At 47.0% G+C, this 22,938-nt stretch overlaps 2 protein-coding genes across 3 annotated transcripts in view; both read left to right on the top strand.

Moving 5' to 3' along the window:
* Nucleotides 1-483: 483 nt before the first annotated feature.
* Nucleotides 484-8,410, top strand: SELP (selectin P). Its single transcript, XM_057402421.1, has 17 exons — nucleotides 484-636; nucleotides 1,046-1,136; nucleotides 2,802-3,191; nucleotides 3,279-3,386; nucleotides 3,499-3,681; nucleotides 4,646-4,831; nucleotides 4,966-5,151; nucleotides 5,305-5,490; nucleotides 5,624-5,809; nucleotides 5,946-6,131; nucleotides 6,268-6,453; nucleotides 6,589-6,774; nucleotides 6,928-7,113; nucleotides 7,264-7,386; nucleotides 7,786-7,816; nucleotides 8,018-8,073; nucleotides 8,285-8,410. The coding sequence occupies exons 1-16, from the start codon at nucleotides 532-534 to the stop codon at nucleotides 8,070-8,072; spliced, it is 2,574 nt and encodes an 857-aa protein (XP_057258404.1). The 5' UTR covers nucleotides 484-531; the 3' UTR covers nucleotide 8,073; nucleotides 8,285-8,410.
* A 19-nt stretch (nucleotides 8,411-8,429) lies between these two features.
* ATF6 (activating transcription factor 6) overlaps nucleotides 8,430-22,938 on the top strand; it is a 74,364-nt gene continuing 59,855 nt past the window's right edge. For both annotated transcript variants that reach the window (XM_057402419.1, XM_057402420.1), the window contains exons 1-9: nucleotides 8,430-8,508; nucleotides 8,592-8,668; nucleotides 10,318-10,405; nucleotides 10,740-10,834; nucleotides 11,340-11,469; nucleotides 11,716-11,922; nucleotides 14,546-14,766; nucleotides 18,416-18,601; nucleotides 19,024-19,115. In XM_057402419.1, the coding sequence (XP_057258402.1) occupies nucleotides 8,436-8,508; nucleotides 8,592-8,668; nucleotides 10,318-10,405; nucleotides 10,740-10,834; nucleotides 11,340-11,469; nucleotides 11,716-11,922; nucleotides 14,546-14,766; nucleotides 18,416-18,601; nucleotides 19,024-19,115 (1,169 nt within the window). In that variant the 5' untranslated portion in view covers nucleotides 8,430-8,435. The remainder of the gene's footprint in view (nucleotides 8,509-8,591; nucleotides 8,669-10,317; nucleotides 10,406-10,739; nucleotides 10,835-11,339; nucleotides 11,470-11,715; nucleotides 11,923-14,545; nucleotides 14,767-18,415; nucleotides 18,602-19,023; nucleotides 19,116-22,938) is intronic.

The following is a 22,938-nucleotide window of genomic DNA, read 5'->3' as shown; positions in this document are numbered from 1 at the left end:
AACCATTTATAAATGGTATATGAAGCTTCACAGCCAGAGGAAAAAGCCTGCAAGCAAGGAGAGCATCCAGCACAGGAGCTGGCAGGCTGTGAGCCACGCTCCCACTTAGCCCACGTGGGAGCTCATCACAGCTCATCCCTCCTCTGTCCTCCAAACACCTGTGAAGAAACATGGACGTGGTGGGTTAGAGAGGTTTCAGTGCCCTGGGCACCACGGGCTGGACCCTTCCTGGGGGACCCTTCTCCACCTCCTGGGGGGCTTGGGCAAGCCCAGCTTGTTGTCTGTCTGCTCCTGTGGCTGTCATGTCCCCGTGGGGATGCACCCAGCTCCTGTGCCATGGGGCAGACATTGAGCTGAGTCCTGCCAGGGCTGCAGCCAGGGCTGACCCTGCTGCTCCTCTCTGGCTTCAGGCTGGGAGCGGGGTCTCTGCAGGTGGGAGAGCCCTGTGCTGGGGGAGGCGGGAGTGCAGGGCAGGATGCGGGTTGGCAGCAGGGCTGGGGTGGGAGGGGAAGAAGACAAGAGCAGGGAGCAATGCTCTGCACACTTGGAGGAAGTGTGAGCACCACTGCCCGCAGAGGGGCAGATGCGCCTGGCACTGCCAGCAGCTGGGCAAGGCGTGTCTGTGGTGCTGACATGGTAAGTCCTTCTCTTTTCCTTGGGGATGTGTTGGGGTCTGCTTAAAAAAGGGAATTAGGGGAGGGCAGGGCTATAGGTGGATACTGCCAGGAAATGGTGCTACTGCTGGAGGCAGATGCCAGCCCTTGGTGTGTGGGGAGAGTATGCCCTGTACTTAGGGGCTCCCCAGGAGTGAACTGCAGATGGGCTCCCCCACTGTCCAGCTGCGCTATAGGCACAGCGCCGGCACTGTGCCTCACTAGAGAGGCCCATTCTACAGCATAGCAGTACCTGCACACAGCGTGCCTCTGTGTGAGCCAGCATAAGCAACGTACCCGTGTGGCTACCAGGACTACCTGGCAGGGGTGTGGGTGCACAGCCCCACCCGTAAGCCCCCATGCATGCTCATACCTCTCTCCCTGACATGCAGGGCACTGCTTCGGGACTGCGGTCTGCTGGAAGGACATGGGCTCTGAGCTCTCATGGCATCTGCTACCTGGGCATCGCTGCCATTGCATGGGGTAAGCCACTCTCCAGCTGCTCAGTGTGACTCTACTGCCAGGGAGCCTGCAAGCCCAGGAAATTGAAGAAGGGCAGCAGTGTTATTTTGGGAGGTCATCACTCACAACCCCCATGGCTGCCAGCCCAGGGCTGGATCTTTCTGGGCTGGGAGGGCGCTGCATCTGCCTGGGGATGGAAATGCAGGCAAACAGCACCCACCTGGGGTTCAGCTCCAAGTGAGCAGGGAGAGGTAACACAAGGCTGTGTGGAAGGAGTGGGGATGAGTTTTGCTACAGAGAGGGTGTTGCTGGTGGAGCTGGAGGAAAGAGGTAGGAGAGCATGTGAAGAATGGGCATGCAGCAGATGGGCTCCCTTGGTCCTTCTTGGTTTGGGGCTGGAGTGTGTGAGGGTAGCAGGGCAGCTGCCCTAAGCTGTGCTGGGAGGGTAGCAAGGGCCAGGAGGTAGGTGGTGGGAGCTGAGGTTGGAGCAGTTTCCCAGGAAGTGCCCTGGGCTTCTCTCCTGCAGCCCCAAACTCCCAAGTGGTGGAGGGCTGTAGCTGAAGGCCACCATTTCCTCAGCTTTGGTTGTTTTGAACAAAGTGGATAGTTTGCTCTTCACAAGGAAAACCAGACAAATTATGGGAATTTTGCTTAGAAAAAACATAATTGACCAAACCAGAGACCTAATTAGACTCAGAAACCCCTACATTTACATCTAATCTGCGATGTACAGACCTCTGCATGCACGACCACAGTTTGATATGCTTTCTTGAGGCACAGGGTTCCCCAGGCCAGTTGTTTGGAGCAAACTCTGATCCCCATCTCACTTTCTGCTAAATGGAGATAGGATTCCCATATCGTTTTTTGCAATTGTGGAGATACCTGCTTCTGTGGAGGTGGGAGGAAGCTTTTTTGTGGCTAAACCCTTTGATTGCATCAAGCTGTGGTGTGAAACGCTGTAAGTAAGAGCAGGGTGCTCTTCACTTCTGGGTGTGGGTTCACTTCTGGGTGTGGCTTTGTCTTGCCTGGTGGCCATGACCAGGATGTGAACTTGACTTTTGCAAGATGTTATTTTGCAATACTGAATTTTACATGATTCTTCAGACTATCTCTGACTCAGATTAGTAGGTTGGGATCTAAGTGCTTTTGGGGGTGAGGGCATGCTTGTTGCTCTGCCTTGCTCCAAGTTGACTCTTGTGTAGAAGTGTAAAGAAAGAAAACCAAAGTGGTATACCTCTGTGCTTGAAGAAGGAACTGTGTTTAAAGAACCATCTTGATATTGGGTTTTGCCCTTTGGGAAACCTTTGTGGGCAGGGGAGCAGGGCTGTGGGGTTGGGCTTTCATTTCTTGTCCTGGAGGAGAGGTTGCCATCTTCGCTTGGGGCTCTTCTGCTACCTGTGCTCTGCCTACCTCATCCTATGATGCCCTCTGTCTCAGCTTTCACCTCATCTCCCCCACCTTCCTCATCTCTGTGCCATCCTCCTCAGTCTCACCTCAGCTCCTTCTGCCATGCCTGATCCACCCACATTTCCATTCTCACCCACACTCGTCCCATTGACACATCCCCTCACCCAGCTGGCCATTGGCATCTCTTGGCCTAGCCCACCCTCATATGCCAAGGGACTCAGTTCCCGACCTAGCTTCCATCCTTTCTGTGTCAGTCCTGGACCTCATCCATTCTCACAGGCACGATAACACAACTGGAGGTGAGTGCCTGGACATACCACTACAGTGACCAAGGGGACTACACATGGGAGCAGGCCAGGAACTACTGCCAGACCTTCTTCACTGACCTGGTGGCGATCCAGAACAAGCAGGAGATTGAGTACCTCAACAAGAGCCTGCCCTTCTATGGGCGCTACTACTGGATCGGCATCCGCAAACTGAGTGGCACCTGGACCTGGGTGGGCACTAAGAAGGCGCTGACAAAGGAGGCAGAGAACTGGGCAGCTGGGGAGCCCAACAATCGCCGCTCCAACCAGGACTGTGTGGAGATCTACATCAAGCGGCTGTTTGAGTCTGGCAAGTGGAATGATGAGCCCTGCAACCGGAGGAAAAAAGCACTGTGCTACCGGGGTGAGCTGGGGGGATCGTGGATCAGGTGGGCTGGGGACCTCAGCAGGGTGGCCAGTGGCTTCTGATGACTGTCCTCTGTGTGCACAGCCTCCTGCCAGCCCTTCCCGTGCAGCCAGCGTGGCAAGTGTGTGGAGACCATCGGGAGCTACCGCTGCGAGTGCTACCCTGGCTTCCATGGTCATGAGTGTGAGGATGGTGAGCCATCCATCCCCATCCCTCCCTCCCTCCCGGAGAGCCTGAGCCTGGCAGCAAAGTGGGCAAGTTCATTTGTGCTCCTAACAGGCTGCCGGTGCTTTGTCTCTCCCAGTTGTGCAGTGCACTGAGCTCGACCCCAAGGGAGTGCAAATGAACTGCAGCCATCCCTATGGACGCTTCAGCTACAACTCCACCTGTGTGTTTGAATGCCAGGAAGGGTTTGAACAGCAAGGGGCAAGCACCCTGCGGTGCCTGGCTTCCCAGAAGTGGTCAGCAGACACTCCCATGTGCACAGGTATGGCCTGCCAGCAGCTGGGGGTCTCAGGGATGTGGCATTGATACTTTCAGGGGGCCAGCCCTGCACGCCCAGTGGCAAGCAGGGGCTCACTGGGCCCCTTACCCATCAAGGAAGTACCTTCTGGTGACACATGTGGGAAGCAGTTTCCCAATGAGGCTGTGATTGGCAGAGTGGCTGTGAGCTCTGGGTAAGCCCCCTGCTCTCCCTGGCTGTCCCAATGCTCTTGCTCACTATGCTCAATCCCACCCAGGTGCCAGCACCCTGTGTGCACCAAACACATGGGCAGAACGGCATCTTGGCACCTCCATCACTCTGCTGGCACTATTTCCGTCTTGCCAAGCCCACTCCAATCCACCTTGGAAGGTGCTCTGCATCTTGGGAGTCCTCAGAGAGGAACAAAGAGGGGCTGCTGTCCCACTGCCTCGGGAAGGGCAAGACTGGGCCACACTGAGTGGGGTTGAGGATCTGTGAGATAAGATTAGGTATAACATGGGAGGGACAGAGCAAGCAGGAAGCCACAAAGGACAGAAAGCCATGTTACGTTATGCTTCAGGGGTAGGGAAGGTCTTCACGCCAGTGGCTTGAGGGTTTGCCGCCAGGTGTCACACAGAGGTGCTGAGATTTTTTGGGGAATGTGAGAGCCCTGCTCCACTTTCCTGTGTCACCGAGTAGGACTGCAGCAGCTGCAGGCCTTCATCCCGGGGGCTGTGACCAGGGATAGTGCATGGGATAAACAGGTCTCTGGCAGGACAGCAATTTTTCCCCCAGGAAATCATATGGCAGAAAAATCATAATACCAGCTACATTGCTACTGTTTTTAAAGAGGTAAAACTTGTCTGGGTGAGAAAGGTAAATCAAAGACATTTCACAATAGATTTGGTTTTGTTTGATTGGGAATCAGCCCTAATCCCTAGATTTAACCTCATCTATCCTGTCTCTGAGACCTGCTCTCCCACTGCAGCCATCACCTGCCCAGTGCTCAGTGCTCCAGACTGGGGAGAGCTGAACTGCTCCCACCTCCACGGGGACTTCGCCTTTGGCTCCACGTGTGCCTTCTCCTGCCAGACAGGATTTGCACTGATGGGGTCGGAAAGCCGCGAGTGTATAGCCACAGGAACCTGGACTGGGGATACCCCACACTGTGAAGGTAGAGTTGCTGCTAGAGCTCAGGATGTGATTGGTCTTGGGGTAACCATAGGATGTTCCCCAGCCTCTTGATCCCTGCAGTTTAGTCTCTCAGTCCCCAAGCTTCTGCTTGAAGTGTGCATTTTTACTCTGCAGCCATCACCTGCCCAGTGCTCAGTGCTCCAGACTGGGGAGAGCTGAACTGCTCCCACCTCCATGGGGACTTCACCTTCGGCTCCACATGTGCCTTCTCCTGCCAGGCAGGGTTTACACTGATGGGGTTGAAGAGCCGTGAGTGCATGGCCACGGGGACCTGGACTGGGGATGCCCCAAGCTGCAAAGGTAAAATTAAGGTGTCACAGGCCTTGGGTTGTTATCCTAGGTTGTTATCCTGTAACATCCTAGGATATTCTTGGGTATCTTGGTCCTCTTATCCCAGTAGTTGAGCCTTGTAGTTCCCAGGCTCCTGCTTGAAATGCATCTCTATCCCTGCAGCCATCATCTGCCCAGAGCTCCATGCTCCAGAGTGGGGAGAGCTGAACTGCTCCCACCTCCATGGGGACTTCGCCTTCAGCTCCACGTGTGCCTTTTCCTGCCAGACAGGGTTTGCACTGATGGGGCCAGAGACCCGGAACTGCACAGCTACAGGGACCTGGACTGGGAATGCCCCAAGATGTGCAGGTATTGCTGCTGCTAGAGCTCAGGGTGTCAATAATCTTGGCAAACATTCTAGCATCACCCCAACCACTTTCTCCCAACTGTTTAGTCTCCCAGTCCCCAAGCTCCTGCTTGGAATGTACCTCTGTCCCTACAGCCATCACCTGCCCGGTGCTCAGTGCTTCAGACCGGGGAGAGCTGAACTGCTCCCACGTCTATGGAGACTTCGCCTTTGGCTCCACGTGTCTCTTCTCCTGCCAGACGGGGTTTGCACTGATGGGGCCAGAGAGCCGTGAGTGCACAGCCATGGGGACCTGGACTGGGAACACTCCACGGTGCAAAGGTAGTGTTGCTACTCGATGTGTCACAGGCCTTGGGGTAACCATAGGATGTTCTCTGGTGTCTTGGATGTCTTACTCCAACAGTTTAGCATCATAGTCCACAGGCTCCTACTTGAAGTGTGCCTATTTACTCTGCAGCCATCACCTGCCCAGTGCTCAGTGCTCCAGATCGGGGAGAGTTGAACTGCTCCCACCTCCATGGGGACTTTGCTTTTGGCTCCACGTGTGTCTTCTCCTGCCAGATGGGGTTTGCACTGATGGGGCCAGAGAGCCGTGAGTGCACGGCCACAGGGACCTGGACTGGGGATGCCCCACACTGTGAAGGTACAGTTAGTGCTCAAGGTGTCACGTGCCTTGGGTTAACCCTAGGATGTTCTAGGGGGTCTTGGTCCTGTTATCCTAACAGTTCAGTGTCATTGTTCCCAAGCTCCTGCTTGAAGTATGCTTATTCACCCTGCAGCTGTTGCCTGCCCACTGCTCAGTGCTCCAGACCAAGGAAAGCTGAACTGCTCCCACCTCCATGGGAACTTCACCTTCGGCTCCACATGTGCCTTCTCCTGCCAGACAGGGTTTACACTGATGGGGCCAGAAAGCCTTGCGTGCACAGCCATGGGGACCTGGACTGGGGACTCCCCACACTGTGAAGGTAGAGTTGCTGCTCAAGGTGTCACAGGCCTTGGGTTGATCCTAGGATGTTCTTGGATATCTTGGTCCTTTCATCCCAACAGTTTAGCCTTGTAGTTCCCAGGCTCCTGCTTGAAATGCATCTCTATCCCTGCAGCCATCACCTGCCCAGAGCTCCATGCTCCAGTCTGGGGAGAGCTGAACTGCTCCCACCTCCATGGGGATTTTGCTTTTGGCTCCACGTGTGTCTTCTCCTGCCAGATGGGGTTTGCACTGATGGGGCTGGAGAGCCACAAGTGCACGGCCATGGGGACCTGGACTGGCGAAACTCCACAATGCAAAGGTAGATTTTGTTGTAGCAGACTTTCCTCAGCATCAAATTCCCCTTAGCACCCCAGTCCATGGCAGCTCATCCCCTACCTCCCCAGCGCGCATGTCCCCATCCCACTAACATCTGTCCTGTCCTACTGATGCTGCTGCTGTGCTCTATCACCAGCCATCAGCTGCCCGGAGCTGGACCCCCCCAGCAGAAGTCACCTGAGCTGCTCTCACATGTATGGGAATTTCACGTACAACTCCACGTGCACCTTTTCCTGTGAGGAGGGGTTTGTTCGGATGGGAGCAGAGGTGCTCTGGTGTGCAGTCACAGGGAACTGGACTAGGCAACCCCCTGTCTGTGCAGGTATGGTGGGACTCCATGCTTCTCAAGCAGTGTGGGGGGTTCAGCTTCCTGCAGCACACCTTGAATATTGTTGGGGGCACCCTAGCAGCTTGGGTACTGTGAAATCTTTCCGACAACTTTCTAACCTCTGGGTCTGTGGATCCGTTTTAGAGGATGGTGCCCTCTTCTTAAAGCAAGTCCTGGCCTACAGCAGTGGCACAGCTCTGGCGGTAGCTGGTGTCATGCTCTCTGGGATGCTCATTGCCCTCATAGCCAAGCGGCTCAGTGACAGAGGTAAGGAAACACCTCCTGCAGCCCACTGTCACTTTGAGTGGGGGCTCCCAGGGAAGTTGGTTACAGAGTCCCAGGGGAGGGTGGGATGATCAGAAGAGTTTAACAGTGTGACTGCCTCAATCCACTTGTCTTACTTGCTTCAAGTTGGTTGGCTTCTTGGCAATTTATCCAGCTGAAAGCGTCAGCAACCACGTCTAGAGGGGAAAGCCAGAAAAACACCTTCACTATGAAGGGGAAGAAGGGAAGTGCTTCAGCACCCCACCCTTGCTTCATCCCACACATGTAAAACTCAGTTCAATTTCAGATGCTGCTGCTGCAGCCTCTCATGTCCTTCACTAAAGAGATCTGGTTTTTTTTCCATCTGCTGTATCCCTGTGGACATTTCAACACCATTATCAGAGGAGAAGAAGAAGCTCTTGAACCCTACCAGGTGAGAGTTGTGCTCTGGAGGAGGATGGCTCTGCTCTGTGCCCATTACAGCCCTGCAGCCACTCTGCTCTCAACCAGCTCTCACTCCAAACTGCCTGTGTGAGGCTGTTTTTATATACAGGGCTGATAGGCCTGTTCAAACCCCTGCCCTTCACACCCCTGCACCCTCCCCGAAGGTGACATCCTTGTGTTTGTCTTTCAGTGACCTAGGCTCGCCTGGCATCTTCACCAATGCAGCCTATGATGCCAACCTGTAAGGTGAGCGCTAACAAGATGCATATAGCACCCTGTGCTCCTGCAGTGGGCTGGAAGTGCTGCTGCTTCTGCGGAGTCACTTGTGGAAAATCCACCTCGGCAGCTATCCTCCTGGCTGGGGTGCTCCCAAGTGTGGACATCCCTCAAGTGGGGAAAGGGGAGGCACGGTGCTTTTGGTGGTGTACCAAGGGCTCTCTCCCCCCTGTGCTTCCAGCCTGGCCCGGACCAAACCCCACCGTGTTCCCCAGCGCCGCAGACCCAGCAGGAGCTGCTGCCAGGGCCTAGAAGGGCTTCGTGTCTTTGCCTGCAGTCCCGACCTGCGCTGCCCGTGGAAGCGGCGTGCGCGCACACACAAGACGGAAGCGATGGCGGCGGTGGCTGAGGCCGAGTGGGAGCCTGCGGGGCTGCTGTCGGCCCCGGGGAGCGGTCTCGACTGGGGTGAGGGCGGCTGTGGGGGTAGGGGGCCGGGAGGTGGGGAGCCCCTGGGCGGGTCGGCGCTGAGGCTGTTGTCTCTCCCGCAGAGGCGGTGCTGGGCGAGGAGCTGAGTGAGCTACTGGGTCCCGCGGAGCCGCGGCGGGCCCTGAGGGACGAGCCCGACGTGAGTATCGGACGGTGGCGGCGGGAGGCCTGGCTACCCGCACTATCGGCTGCGGACTGGGGGGCGGCGAGGAGCAGCAGTGCGGGTGTCACGGCACCCATTGGCAGGAGACACTCGCTCTCTGCCGGTGGCGGGCAGGCTGTTCACCCGTGCGTTAGATGTGGAGGTGCTGAGTAATCAGTGCCTTAATAAACTGTCTGTGTCAAGGCTAGAGATCTAAAAGCCAGGTTTAAAGGTGAAAGTTTGAGGTGCTAAGTTGGGAGAGCTGTATTGTCACTGACCTAATGAAGGCAGAGCTAGTGGGGAGAACGTTTCTGGGTTGTGTGAAAGGAGACATATGGAGAAGCATTGAAATGCTACGCCTGCATCCAGCAGTGCTGTGCTTTATCACCTTGCTTGTATGACAGCTTCTTGTTTTCTTGTCTATCGTAGGGTTTTCTCCTAAAACTTTGCTTGCAACCTTATGCATTCATCCCCATGTTTTTCACTGTCTGATTGTACCTACTGCTTTTTCTGTCCCAGAGCATGGATTCTCCTCTCTGTGTTGTTCCACTGCCTTTCCTTTGCTCACCGTGTCCTAACCCACATCCAGCACAACCCCTGCGTTATCCAACATAAACCTCAGATGCTAAGATCATTCTTACAGGTTCTAGAGCTAGGTGTTGGACAAAATGTGAGAACTCCTTGACTGTAAAATGGATAAGTATTTCCAAGTCAGCTTTAGTTACCCATGTGCTCTTATTGCCCAGCTTGGGCTATGGCTTTTGGTCATTCTCCCTGTAAATGCACCCTGATATGCTTTCTCTTCACACTAGTGTGAAACTAATATCCATGCAGTCTGTGCCTTTCTGAGCCTCCCTTTACAAGGCAAGTTGAGAGTGTAAGGAAAGGTACATTTGCAGGATAGTTTTTAGTGATAAGATATTTGCTGTGTATTTGTATAAGTTGAGTACGTGATATTTGTATTTTTCATGCAAGAGCTCATAAAAATGTCATATTTGAGTAGGGAACTGAGGCTTACAGACACATCAGCAGAAGAAATGCTGATGGAGCATTTCTATCATTGTCGTAAAGGTCATTCAATAAAGAATATGTATAACGTGATTTTAGTCTTTCCCCCATCACCTTCTGATGGAAAAGGAAACTGGTGTCCCTGGCTTTAGAAGGTTATGATGTCAGTTTATTCAAGTATAGGGAGACCTAATATGTGCTGTTCATTAGGTGCTGAGCGAATCAGGGCTTGTGGCTCTTCCTGCTGTTGCTGGTGCTTTTGCTTATGAAGTGCTTTGAGATGTGATGGGATGCAGATGAAGGGGAGGGTGGGAACAAGTTGGTAAAACTTGTGCTATGTATGAGATGATTCAATGACTAGACTTGGAACTTTTGCTTTACAAATTACTGATAACAGTACAATAATTAGTGATAGTCTTAAAATTACATTCTTCTTTCTTATGTATCTACGATGGCCTTGTCTTGTGTATTCCAGCTGAGAATTGCCTCCTTAAGGGCTTTTATCTCTGTGTGCTTTAAGGCAACTGAAGTGATAGTTGTGTTGTTTTCCAGAGCTGTAAGAATGTGAACATAATGGATGGTAGCTTCAACTTGTATTGCCTTTTTGTATTCTTTCTTTTTCTGAACTGTCGTTCCAGGAAAATGATCTCTATAACTTTCATTTTGATTTGGATTTGATGTCTTGGGACTCAGACCTTTGGAATATTACAGGCCATGCTTTTACAGGTAATTAACCTCTGTATTTTGCAAGTGTGACTATTCCCCTCCATCCCACAAGGGTGAGCTGTTACAATTTAAGAATATTGGTAACTTGTTGAAACTATTTCATACCCTATAGCATTTATCTCTGTGATAAGAAATCATGATGTGTTTATGTAGGATGGATACAACTGGTGAGGACTGCCCTACAAGCTAAGCTGTTTAGTATCTTTAATCTTGCTATGTTTTCTGCTGTGCCTTGCTTCAGGTATTAAATAGCTGATATAGGGCCGTGTGTTTTTCACTGATCTCCCATTGCTAAAAATTTGTACGGTAAAATTTCTTTATCTGCCTCTTGCAGATGCAAGCGTGAAGACAGAACCCTTATCACCAGCCGCTTCAAATTGTTCGGTCCCTTCTCCATCATCTGTGGACTCTCCAGTGCAGAATGTGCCTGTATGCAGAAACTTCCATGTAACACAAACAGCATCAGTCATTCAAAACCAGCTGTGACAAACAAAAAGCCCAGTGATTTAACTGTCTGAACAACTTCATGGCATAAGAGGAAACAGCTTATTTTTCTAACCTTTGCAAAAGCAAATTTCCTTCAGCTATGTTTTGGTTTTCCTGTCTTCTAGAGACCCATTCTAAAAAGAGCATGTTCAGTTCTATTTCCTCAGCTGTGTTTATTGGCCTGGTTGCCAAACAATATGCCTTCTAAAGGCTTCTGAGTCTAGCAGTTGCTGACCTTTGCTTCCCATCATACTGCTGATAAGGAGAGCTACTTGTTTGCTTTTCTGTAGTACTTAGCTTTGATCAGAATAAACCTGCAGAACAAAACCTTTCTTCTCTTTGCTGCAGCAGCAGCACAGATGTTATAAAAGGCGGTTATGTTCTGAACTGCTAGTAGACACTTTCAGGTGTTTCTGAAGCATTAATTTCATACAATTTCTGTCTGCAGGATGATGTGGACTTCAGCAGTAGCTCCCAGATGTCTCCAGTCTCTCTCTACAGCAAGAGTTGCAGAAGCCCTGCAATACCTGAAGAAGATGGAGGGAAGAAGCCTGTTATCAGCATCACTTCTCAGTCTGGTATGAGATTAAGTTACTTTGATTCCGTAGATAGTATGTATATTGTCTTGCATATGAATCTTTAACTAACAGACCCATTATGTATCCTGTATATCCTGTCATTTGTGACTTGGATTTGTGACCATATATGTCTGGATTTAACAAATATTATAGATGAGTAAAAAAAAGAACATACCAAAAGTCATGTTATTACTGCTTGAGTTCTATATATCTTCTGGTCCAACTCTGACCCTTTTTCTTTCCTAGCAAATAACTCTGCAAGGACCCTCAAGAGGTGTAGTCAGACAGTGTCCAGGCCTTTGATACAACCCAAACCCCTTTTGCCTGCTGTACCTGAAGCTCAGGCTAATGTTGGCATCCCAGCTAAAACCATAATTATTCAGACTCTTCCCACACTTGTGCCACTGCCAAAACATCAGCCAGTTGTTAATGTCCAGCCAGCACCTCCTAAAGGTAGGTGAATTGTCTTGAGCCCGGTCTTGGGGCAAAAACTATGTTTGGGATGGTTGTTAGAATGGTTAAGTGTGGCAGGTGAAATAGGAGGGATATGAGTAAAACAGGGGGGTCCTAACATGCTTTGCTGAAAAAGCTTTGACTGAGAAGATGGCCTTATTCCTCTCGCATAGTCCAGTGAGAAACAAGCATTCATCTGAGCATTATGTGGAACGGAGGACAGTATAGCAAAACAGGCTATGCTGAGCACTGGTACATGTGGAGATGAAACTGCTCATTTTGAAAGATCCCTGTAGGCCCTCTTCTCTTCTCTGCTTGTGATGGCAAGTGGTGCATAAGGCGATTGCAGTGCTATTCTATTGTAATCAAAGGAAGATGTAGCAGAATCAGGGTGGCTTGAATGAAACTTGTAAGTTGGGGAGGTATGATAAACCTTTTTTTTTTTTTTTTTACACACATGAAATTCTGCCACAGAATGGTGGTAACATGAGTTTATGGCTTTTTATCGTGCCAAACAGCATTATCTAGGATGTTGTGAAATCTGCTAAAAGCAAAATCTGCTAAAAGTTGAGAATCATGTCAGAGGTTAGAAAAGTTGTTTATAGCTGTAAGCTTATGATAAGAAGAAGCAAGTGATTTCCCGTCCACTGATAATTCTTCATTCCTCCTGTTGCCCTGTAACAGATTTTTTGAAGTAGCTTGAGCCTCATTTCTGAATCTAAAGCACTATTCTACTCTTCAGCTAAGGCAGTTGCATTGCTGAAATTGTTAGATGTACTTGCTCATTTTCACCAGCTGATGGCTTGTGGTTAACATACAGGCACTGAGGTGTGAAATGAAAAGGAGACAAATACCTAAGAGCCTGTATCTAGAAATTAGTGAAATAGTGAAAAATTTGTCTTCATTACTAATTGCTCATCCAGCAGGAGTTAAGCCAAAGCTGTAGCAGCTGACATTTTGTTACAACATTCCTAAGATTGTTAGACTGCTTAAAACACAGGTCAACACAGTCATCATGACCTAATTCTTATTCCTTCTGATGTTCCAGCTGATAAAAAACTGTCTAAAATAAGGAATGTTATGAATATGGATTTCTTGGACATAAGTATAGTACTGTGAAGACTAGCTTCTCCTTTTTCCTGAAGAAAAATCAGGAGCATAGTTTCTGTGAGGCACTATAGAGGAAATACTTTTGGGAAAGTATTTCCATGCCATGTATTTACTTTAACTGCTGCTGTGTTTAAAAATTCTGTTGTGCTGCTTCCATAACAAAAAACATAAGGATCTTCATTTATCAAAATTCCCTGCGCATGACAAGTTGGAGCTACCAGTTTGAAATATGCCATTATCTTCAAGGGAGCATGTGGAATGGTATTTTTATAGTCATTTTTGTAAAAGCTGGAGGAAGAAGGCATGATCTTAGAGCATCACATACTTTGTGCCTGAAAAAAATGTTGAAATCTAAAATTCACTATCTGATGTTCTTAATAGGATGGTACTGACTTAGATGTCTTTGAGATTATCTCTGCAAAAAAAAGAGATCTCATCCTACACCTTGTATGTAAAAGATCTTGGTGCTAGGTGAATTACTTCATTTGTCACCTTCCAGAAAGGTGGGTAAATGCTGTAATACATTATGCATATTGATTGGAATGATCAGCTGGAACGTGCTGTTTCTGAAAGCTGGCGAGGAGGTCATCCTGTTTCAGAGGATTAGAGACATGTCTGTGTGTTGTCAGACAACAAAATATTACTCGAGCACTTGCTTGAGTTACATGTAGTTGTTGGACTGAAATTTCTTGGAACTGAGTTTCTAATTCTATTTCAAACTCTGTTAAAATTACCTAATTTTTTCCACTTGCTTTTCTTTAAGCTCTGTTCAACTTGTGTATAAAATTTCTTACATAAGACATTTTTTTAAAAAATTTGTCTTGTCTTAGTGTGAATTGGAGGTGTAACTTGTCTTTCGAAAGTGTAACTTCCATTGTTTGTTCTTGTTCATCTTCTTTCTCCATGCTGTTTCTGAATTGGTTTGTAAGCATGTACACTTACTTCTGTGTAGTAAGGTTTCAGTTCAGTACAGCAATAAGTTAAGGATGAACAAAAGGGAGAGGGAGGATTGATGTAAGCTAACTAAGTTCTTTGAAAAAGTGGCTCAAAGTGCATCAAGTGTTAGCAGTACTGAAATGAGTAATGCTTCTTGCAAGTGTCAGCTTTTACTAACTTTGAAGAGCTTTTGGGAGAGAGCCTGATTTATTTTTTTTTTTAATCTCTTTTATATGTGGGTTCGGTTTGCAGGATGAATGAAGAGCCCTGCAAACTTTTGAGCTTTTGGGGTTTTTTTTTGGTTGCTTTATTTTCGGGGGGGGGGGGGGGGGTGGTGTTAGGGTTTTTTTGTTTGTTTGTTTTGTTTTTCTCCTAGCCTGTGGAGTATATTAACATGGTAGAATTGAACTTGAGATAAATGTGCAGGACAGGAGAGGAAGCAAAGCTTTCTGCTCGTATATCATGTATTTTATACTCATATATTTTATACGTATATATATAAAGTATTCCCCTGCAAACTGTTCACATACAAATCCATTTCATATGCTGAGCACTCCTGTTTGTTCTTGTGTTCTAGGTCAATCTGTGGTGCTCCCCCAGCCCACTGTCGTACAGCTCCAAGCCTCTGGGGTGCTTCCTGCCTCCCAGCCAGTCATTGCTGTCACTGGAGGGACCACACCACTTCACAAACATACTGTGAATGCATTGCCTTCAGCTGCTGGAAATGGCTCAACAGCTGGCAAAATAACAGTGACAAAGCCCTTGCTTCAAAGCACCACACCAGCAATGGGGCTGGATGTAAGTTCTGACTGTGTGAGATAGCTAATAACCAAAGCTTGGAAACAGTTTTCAGTTACCTGCATGTGGGATATAATGGGAAAACCAGGTCGCTTCAGAATCTCAGGAAGACTGAGCTATAGTTAGGCTTGTTAATATAATTTCTAACAGTAAACAGGGAGTTTGGCAGCTTGGCAAAGAATGGGAAGGAATAATTTGATATTTCCTGGCCTGTCTGGAGTTCCAGATCAGGTATGCAAGCATTGCAGCAGGAGGCAGTGCTGATACATTTTTCCTTCACTTGTTTTCTCAACAAGCTCTCAGTGACTGGAGCTCTCTTACATAGAGGAAGATTTGATATAGCTGGGTTTTGATTAGTGCTAAACCAATTTTCTAATGCATATAATAAAACCACTTTTTTGGAAGTAGATGAATTGGGAATGTCAGCAGTAGGCCTGATTCTTTCCATCCCCTTCCCAGAGTTTACTTGCGATTTTAAGAAAATTCAGGTATTGAGTTTCATATGATCCTAATCTGTTCAGGCTGCCTTTTGATCATATCCTGAATTGAGTAGAAAAAGGGTAAGCTTTCAACAGTCCCTGTGCAGATAAGTTTTTCCACAGTAGCTCACAGTAAGCAATAGCTGTAAACAGAAACAGCTTTTGAGATATATGGGCTTTTTTCACCCTTCAACTTTGATGTCTTAACTAGCTGGCAAACTGGGTGTTAACTTGATTTAGTTCACAGAGATCTGGAGCTGCTTTGTTTGGATTTTGTTGTCCAAAGGAAGGCATGGTTGTGGAAAGTACTGAAGCTTCTTTGAGGCTTTTAGGCTCTCAGGGTTCTTCAGTGTGGTAATCCAAGCGCAGTTGTCATGAGTTGAGGGTCCTAACAGATCTCTCTTTAAGGGAGAAAATACTGGTGCCCATTCACATGAAATTTTGCAGTATAGTCACCTGCTTACTAGCAACACAAGTCATTGTTTCTCAAAGGCATGTGCTTTCTGGCTTCTTTGGAGGGATGTGGTTGTATGGTTTCCTAGTGTCTGAGAATTGCCATTAATGCTTGGATGTTAATTTTTTCTCACTATTCGTGTTTGCTGCATTTTTGAGTGAAAAATTATTTGCTACAAGTAATTCAGTAGTCAGACTGCAGTGGAAGCCTAATGTTGAATTTGCAAGAAGCTAAGAAGTGTCCATCAGTAGATGGACCAGGTAAGAGTGCTGTGGTTTTAAAGGATAATTGCCATGCAGAGCCAAGCTAGAGACCTGTCAATAGTCATTAGGTTTGTGACTCCCATTATCAAGACTAGCATGGCACCCTGCCACTGTCTGAGTATAAGGTTTAATTGACAAAACCCCCTTCTTGTCATCACACTTCATATAGACTTCTATGACAGTAGTAAAATGGGTAGCTGGGGTACCTAATAGCTGTTTGTTTTGAGTGGTGGTAATGTATTTACACCTGAAGTTGTTTTAGGGAGGCAGATCTTACCTGTGTTTATTGAAACAGAACAAACAGTCCTGACTGCTCTTTGGCGCATACTGAAAAATAGCACTTTGAAAAGAAACAAATGTTTTGGGATACAGATGGTGCCAGCAGGGTTAAAACATCTTGTGACTGCCTTAGATGCCATGTGTGTCTGTCAGAGCTGCACAGATGTAGCTGTCATTTGAGCTCTGTAACATGTGGTTTTGTTTGCTAATCTAAGCAGATATTGCAGGATAAAAAGAAACACTGCCGGACTTTCTTTTGGGTTTAGGAGGAATAAACTGGTAGCTTAACACTCAGCCCTTCCAGTGAATTAGGCTGAAATTGGCTGATAGCAAGCTGTGAGGCCCTGTGTGTTGCTTATCCTGATGGTACACATTTCCACAGCTTGCCAGCCATGGGGAACTGCCAGGCTTTCAGTGGGGTCACTCTTCACTAGGAAACTGATTAAGAGCTTTCCATTAGGAAATTGGGCAAAACAATAAAAAGCTGCCTAGGCAAGCCACGCTTCCAGTTGAGGGAAAGAGGCACTTAACTGAAAAAGCAGACTGCCTTTCTGTTGTGATTGAGTGATAATGAGGACATAAACAGTAGGTGTGTGAGGGCATTCAGTTTAGCTCTGTCATTGTAGGGCCTTTCTGTCATGTTTCCACTCATGGATCTCACTCATGGAGAAAGGATTTAATTTTGCCCCCCAGTTCTGGTGATAAAAAGGTATTGAAAATGTGGTAAAAATTAGGTTATGGAAAATTACTTCAACATAGGTGTGGATTTCTATTAAAGAATCCTGTTTTCTGTGCAGTACATTGGGTCATTTTCATATGAAATAAAATTCATTAGTCAAGTTGTGTTCTGTTGAGTTAGAGACAGGAAAACCCACATCTTTCATGAGAACAGAGAAAACACTGCATAGGTTTTGTATGCCTGCATTTAAGACACATCGTAGAAGATGGCAGTTCTCATAAGCGAAGAAGCCAGCCAATGTACAGTTGAAATGGTTTGTACTTTCAACTGTTTCTTAACTTTCCCAAAGTGTGTACCAAAACCTGTGGAGTGTGAAAGACGTTCCTACCACCTAGTGCCAGAAATGCAGCTTGTTTTGGAATGGAAGTTATGTTTTGCTCAGAACTGGGGGAGACGAAGGGCAGTCATGAGCGAAGATCATGAGGAGAGAGGAAGGGCGGCCACAAGGGGAGATTGTGAGGGAGATCATGAGGGGAGATTGTGAAGGGAGAGGAAGGGCGGCCATGGGAGGAGATTCCGAGGGAAGAGGAAGGGTGGCCATGAGAAGAGAGGAATGGTGGCCATGAGGAGAGATCGTGAGGGGAGAAGAGGGGTGGCAGAAGGAGTGAGTGGCATTTGTGAGGAGGGAGCAAGGGCAGCCATAGGATGTGAGGGGAGATCATGAGGGGAGAGCAGGGGCAGCCATGGGGCATGAGGGGGGGCCATGAGGGGTAGGGGTGGCAGCTACACCTACACAGTGTGGGCCACTAGGCGGGGCAGATGAGGAGTGGCTGCGTGGAGGTCATGCAGGGCAGGCATAAGGGGAGATCTTGAGGGGAGATCACTTTGCCTTTAGTGACATGGCTTAGTGGTGGGCTTGGCAGTCCTGGGGTGACGGTTGGACCGATGCTTGTAAAGGTCTTGTCCAACCTAGCTGATCCTGTGATTCTGTGAAGTAGCAGTTCATTTTTAAAGTATGTGAGTTTGTAAAGACTGAAGACAAGAGGACAGTCTGAATGTAGTTAGTACTGTTTGAAGTAAGGTTTTACAACAAACCTTTCACTTCTTCATGTAGCCTGTAAACTGGTGAATGGTAAAGTAAAGGTGAAAGACATTCTTGCTACCTTGCAGACCTGAAGATACGTATTTTCTGTCTTTTTTGATCAGCTGCTTGAGTATACATTTTGTGTCCTCAACACGTAGAAGTTTAAGAATGCAGGAGAAAACAGATGGTGCAGGACCTGTTTTTTCATGTTTTTTTTTCCATGAGCTGTAACTTTTGGAGATGTACTGTGATTCCTAGTTGCCTCTGTGCTGAATATTTCAGCTCATTTAAAGCAGAGGGCAGAAAGCTATCTATGCAGACTTTTGCCAAAGTAGAGGAGCAGATATTATGTGTGAAATAGAGGCACTTTAACTTGTGGATCATTAACAGGCTTCTATATTTTCTGTCCAGGTCAATGTCTTGAGACGGCAGCAGCGCATGATCAAAAACCGTGAGGCAGCCTTTCAGTCACGGAAAAAAAAGAAAGAATACATGTTGGGGCTGGAGGCGAGGCTGGAGGCAGCCTTGTTGGAGAACGAGAAACTCAAGAAAGAAAACAGCACATTGAAGAGGCAGCTGGATGAAATAGTATTGGAGGTAAGAGACTGTGATGAGGATCTGACTTTATAGGAAGTTGCTCTAATGGAAGTTGCATGTAAACCAAATCATGGATATGTTGATTGGAAGACCTTTGGGGGTTTCTAGCCCAGCCTCCCACTCCAAACAGGACTTTCACCAACTTTAGGTCAGGACAGCTATCACACTATCTAGTTGACTTTTAATTCATTATTTCATGGTTCTCCTGAAGATTTCGGTGAGCCGATAGACTGGCTGGAAGCTGAGTGTGATGTACAAACAAGACAGTTTTATTTTTAAGTTGTCCTTGTGTGTATCCGTACACAATTAGGCAAATATCAATCTAAAAAGCAAGCATAGTTTGCTGTATTTAGCTTTTGACATACCTTTGCGTGCTTGTGCCCCTTTTTTATTGCATGTTGTCTCTATTTTTTCCTGTCTAGAATGAGAAGCTCAAAGTTTCATCTCCAAAGAGAAGGACCCTGTGTGTGATGGTTATACTGGCTTTCATAATGTTGAATTATGGTCCATTGAGGTAAGATGCCTAGGAATTACTCTTCACATAGCAAGTTTGCTGTCTGTTGATTTTTGCTTGAATCTTTAATACAGGCAGTGTTATTTTAAAGCCTTGAGCTTGAAACCTGACTTCTGTCCTCTCCTCTTGCACAGGGGAAGACTCATCTGTATAATGGTTCCTCTTTTGGAATCCTGCTGGCAAAAAGAGCTAGATCTTGTACTTTTAATTTCTTTTGGCTCAGCATTTTGCCAATCAATGCAGTGTGCAGCCGTTTGTCTGCTCCATTTATCCCTGAGGAGATTAAAGAGCCATGTTTGTGACCTTTTTTTCTGAAAGGATTCTAGGCTTTGAGAGCCCATCTGCTTGTTTATACCTATGCTACTCCCAATAGCTATGAGCTTAAGCTGCTTCTAGCTCCCAGTGCAGGAAATCCCACACTTTTTCCAGTGCTTTGCAATCTCGACCATTAGATGTGTCTAGGCACAGTCTTCCTCGTTACAATGTAAGCCCTGTATTACTTGTCTTCTTGATCTGGTGAAGAGGTTGATCCCTCTCTTTAATTAGTTGAAGTGGTTCTCAAAAACCTCTCTTGTTTGAACTGTGTCAGAGGGGCATAGGAACCAGAGAAAAGCGAGGAAATACTGCATTTTTTCCCAGGCAATTTATAAAGAAATCTATGGAAGAGAGGAGATTAAAGATAGATACTTCTTGCACAGATCTGTCTGTTTAACCTCGATTTAGAACATAAAGAAGAAACCTTTATAGGAAACTGTTTGCTTTTTCAAAAGGGGAGGATATTTCAGTATATTCTCAGTCAGCAGTGTCTCCATTTGTCCAGGGACACCTCACACTAAACCGTCTCACCCAAGGCTTCTTCCAGCCTGGTCTTGACACTGCCAGGGATGGAGCATTCACAACCACCCTGGGCACCCTATTCCAGTGCCTCACCACCCTAACAGGAAAGAATTTCATCCTTATATCCAATCTAAACTTCCCCTGTTTAAGTTTTAACCCATTACCCCTTGTCCTATCACTACAGTCCCTAATGAAGAGTCCGTCGCCAACATCCCTATAGGCCCCCTTCAGATACTGGAAGGCTGCTATGTGGTCTCCATGCAGCCTTCTCTTCTCCAGGCTGAACAGCCCCAACTTCCTCAGCCTGTCTTCATATGGGAGGTGCTCCAGTCTCCTGATCATCCTCATGGCCCTTCTCTGGACTTGTTCCAACAGTTCCATGTCCTTTTTATGTTGGGGACACCAGAACTGCACACAATACTGCAGGTGAGGTCTCACAAGAGCAGAGTAGAGGGACAGGATCACCTCCTTCAACCTGCTGGTCAAGCTCCTTTTGATGCAGCCCAGGATACGGTTGGCTTTCTGGGCTGCGAGCGCACACTTCAGCCGGCTCATGTTCATTTTCTCATCGTCCAGCACCCTCAAGTCCTTCTCCACAGGGCTGCTCTCAATCACTTCTCTGCCCAAGCTGTAGCTGTGCCTGGGATTGCTTTGACCCAGGTGTGATTCGGTTGATACGCTGGAGGGCAGGAATACCATCCAGAGGGACCTTGACACACTTGTGAGGTGGGCTGATGCCAACCTCATGAAGTTTAACCATGGGAAGTCCAAGGTCCTACACCTGGTAATGGGTTAAAACTTAGAGGAAGTTTAGATTGGATATAAGAAGGAAATTCTTTGCTGTTAGGGTGGTGAGGCACTGGAATAGGTTGCCCAGGGAGGTTGTGAATGCTCCATCCCTGGGAGTGTTCAAGGCCAGGTTGGACGAGGCCTTGGGTGATATGGTTTAGTGTGAGATGTCCCTGCCCACGGCAGGGGGGTTGGAACTAGATGATCTTAAGGTCCTTTCCAACCCTAACTATTCCATGATTCTATATGTGATGTTTTTCGGTCCCTGCAACTGCTTACAGAAAGAAGTAAATTTTTTTGTTATCATTTCCATGCTAACTTATAGTTCAGCAAAAGTACTTTCCCCCCCAAGTCAGCTACCTATGGAATACCTACTTTCTATGCAGTGGTCAACTGGAGGTAAATATGATTTGAAACTTTGTGACAGTGTTGCCATTTCTTCTAAGTAGGAAACAATTTCTCTTGCATACCTGTGTGGAGGGAGGGTGTGATAGTGTTCAGGCGCAGGATGTTTTGATTCAAATATATTAGCAGTGAATATTTTATTATTTAAAACCAATTAACCATTGCGAAGAGAGAGTAACATCCCAAAAAAACAAAATCATGAGAAATTCACCCCCTAAATTCTATAACAGACTTTGAAATTCCCTCGGTTGGCCCTGTTGTGAGATGCTTCTCTGATTCTTAACTGGAAATGAAAGGATTCTTTGAAGGCTAGAGGTGATACAAAAGAACAGATACATGAGTTTTCTCTTGAGTTGCTTATTTCCTTCAAATCACAGAAGGCAGGGAAGTGACTGTGCTGTTCTGGGATGGGGATGCGAAGCTGAGGAATGGCGAGTCCTGCAAACCCTCTGTGGCCTGCAGTAGTTCAGTAGAGGTGCACTTGGCATGCCACAAGAAAAAAAATCATCTGGGTAGTGGGCTGCGTAGTTAGTTCTGTATTTTCTTCTACCTTAATTGGATGTGTGTTGCAGTAACAATGGTTCACACATAATTTTGTTCATTGGTCTTAAGCCTTGCTGCCTGTGTATGTAAGTGGAGAGATGTGTGTGATATTTCATGGAGGACTGAGGCTGTGCTATTCTGCTTTTTTAAGATTATGGGAAATAGTTCAGGATGTGGCAGCCCTTGGCACATAAGTAGAGCAGATAAAACTATTTCTGCTGACACATTTTTTCATGCTGACAAATACGCTATGTGTGTGGGTAACCTGTAATGTTGAACTTGTGACTATGGGAATGGGGCTGAAAGTCTGGTAGGGAAGCTGGTGTATTGACCTAAGAAACCCGTTTCAAAATATTGGAGGGAGAGTCCAGTCCCGTCCCGTCTGCTTAATTGCCAACAAGCTTTTAAGAACATTCTGTGGTGTTAAGACATGGTGCCATGTTATCTCTGAGAAAAGAATGTAAATTGAACGAAATATAAATGGAATATGAATACGAATTGAATACTTTCTGGTTGTGAAAGTGGCTTGTGTAAAGTTAATGGTAGCTCTTCATTATATTGTACTGTGTGCTAAACTCCTCTGGGTGTGTTGATATTTTGTATAGAAAACCGAAATTTTCAATTATTAAAAGCAGAAATAATTTAGCAGGAATTCTATTAGTGTAAGTTTCTATTTTATCTATTCGCTTTATACTAGGAGAAGGGTGCCAAGGAATTTCCCATCTATGTGTCAATGAACTATTCTCTAATCTTTGTGAATTATTTGGATTTGGATTTAACATCTATAAAACCTTCCTTTTATTATTATTTAAGAATGATTGGTGAGGTGTATGAAAGGAAAAAGCTAAAAACATTTTGATTCAGTTCCTTGCAGAGGTCACCCCTTGCTCCAGTCTTACATATCATGAGATGTAGAACAGAAATTAGAACCCACAGTATTTGCACAAAAAGCAGTGGACACAAACCTCAGCATGCAGCTGGGTTGGGAGCTGGAACCACGATATGTGTGGAGGCAGGTATCCGGGAGAGGCAGCATCTCCTGCCTTCAGACTTACCTTCTGTGAGAGCCGGTGTGCATCAGCACAGCTGTTTTCTCAGCTGTTGTGGTACCCCTGAGATTGCTGACTTGTAGCATTAAGAAACATCTAATTAGCTGTGCATTTATTTATTTATTTTTTAAGTGCTTTCAACATGCAAACTGAAAATTTTCTAACTATTACAATTCCTAGATGCCTTTTTTTATTTTTAT

This window comes from Pezoporus wallicus, unplaced genomic scaffold, assembly GCF_028554395.1.
Source record: "Pezoporus wallicus isolate ANWC-B61680 ecotype Strahan unplaced genomic scaffold, APGP_CSIRO_Pwel_v1 contig_6665, whole genome shotgun sequence".
Classification (NCBI taxonomy): domain Eukaryota; kingdom Metazoa; phylum Chordata; class Aves; order Psittaciformes; family Psittacidae; genus Pezoporus; species Pezoporus wallicus.
This window is presented reverse-complemented; position numbering and strand designations above follow the sequence as displayed.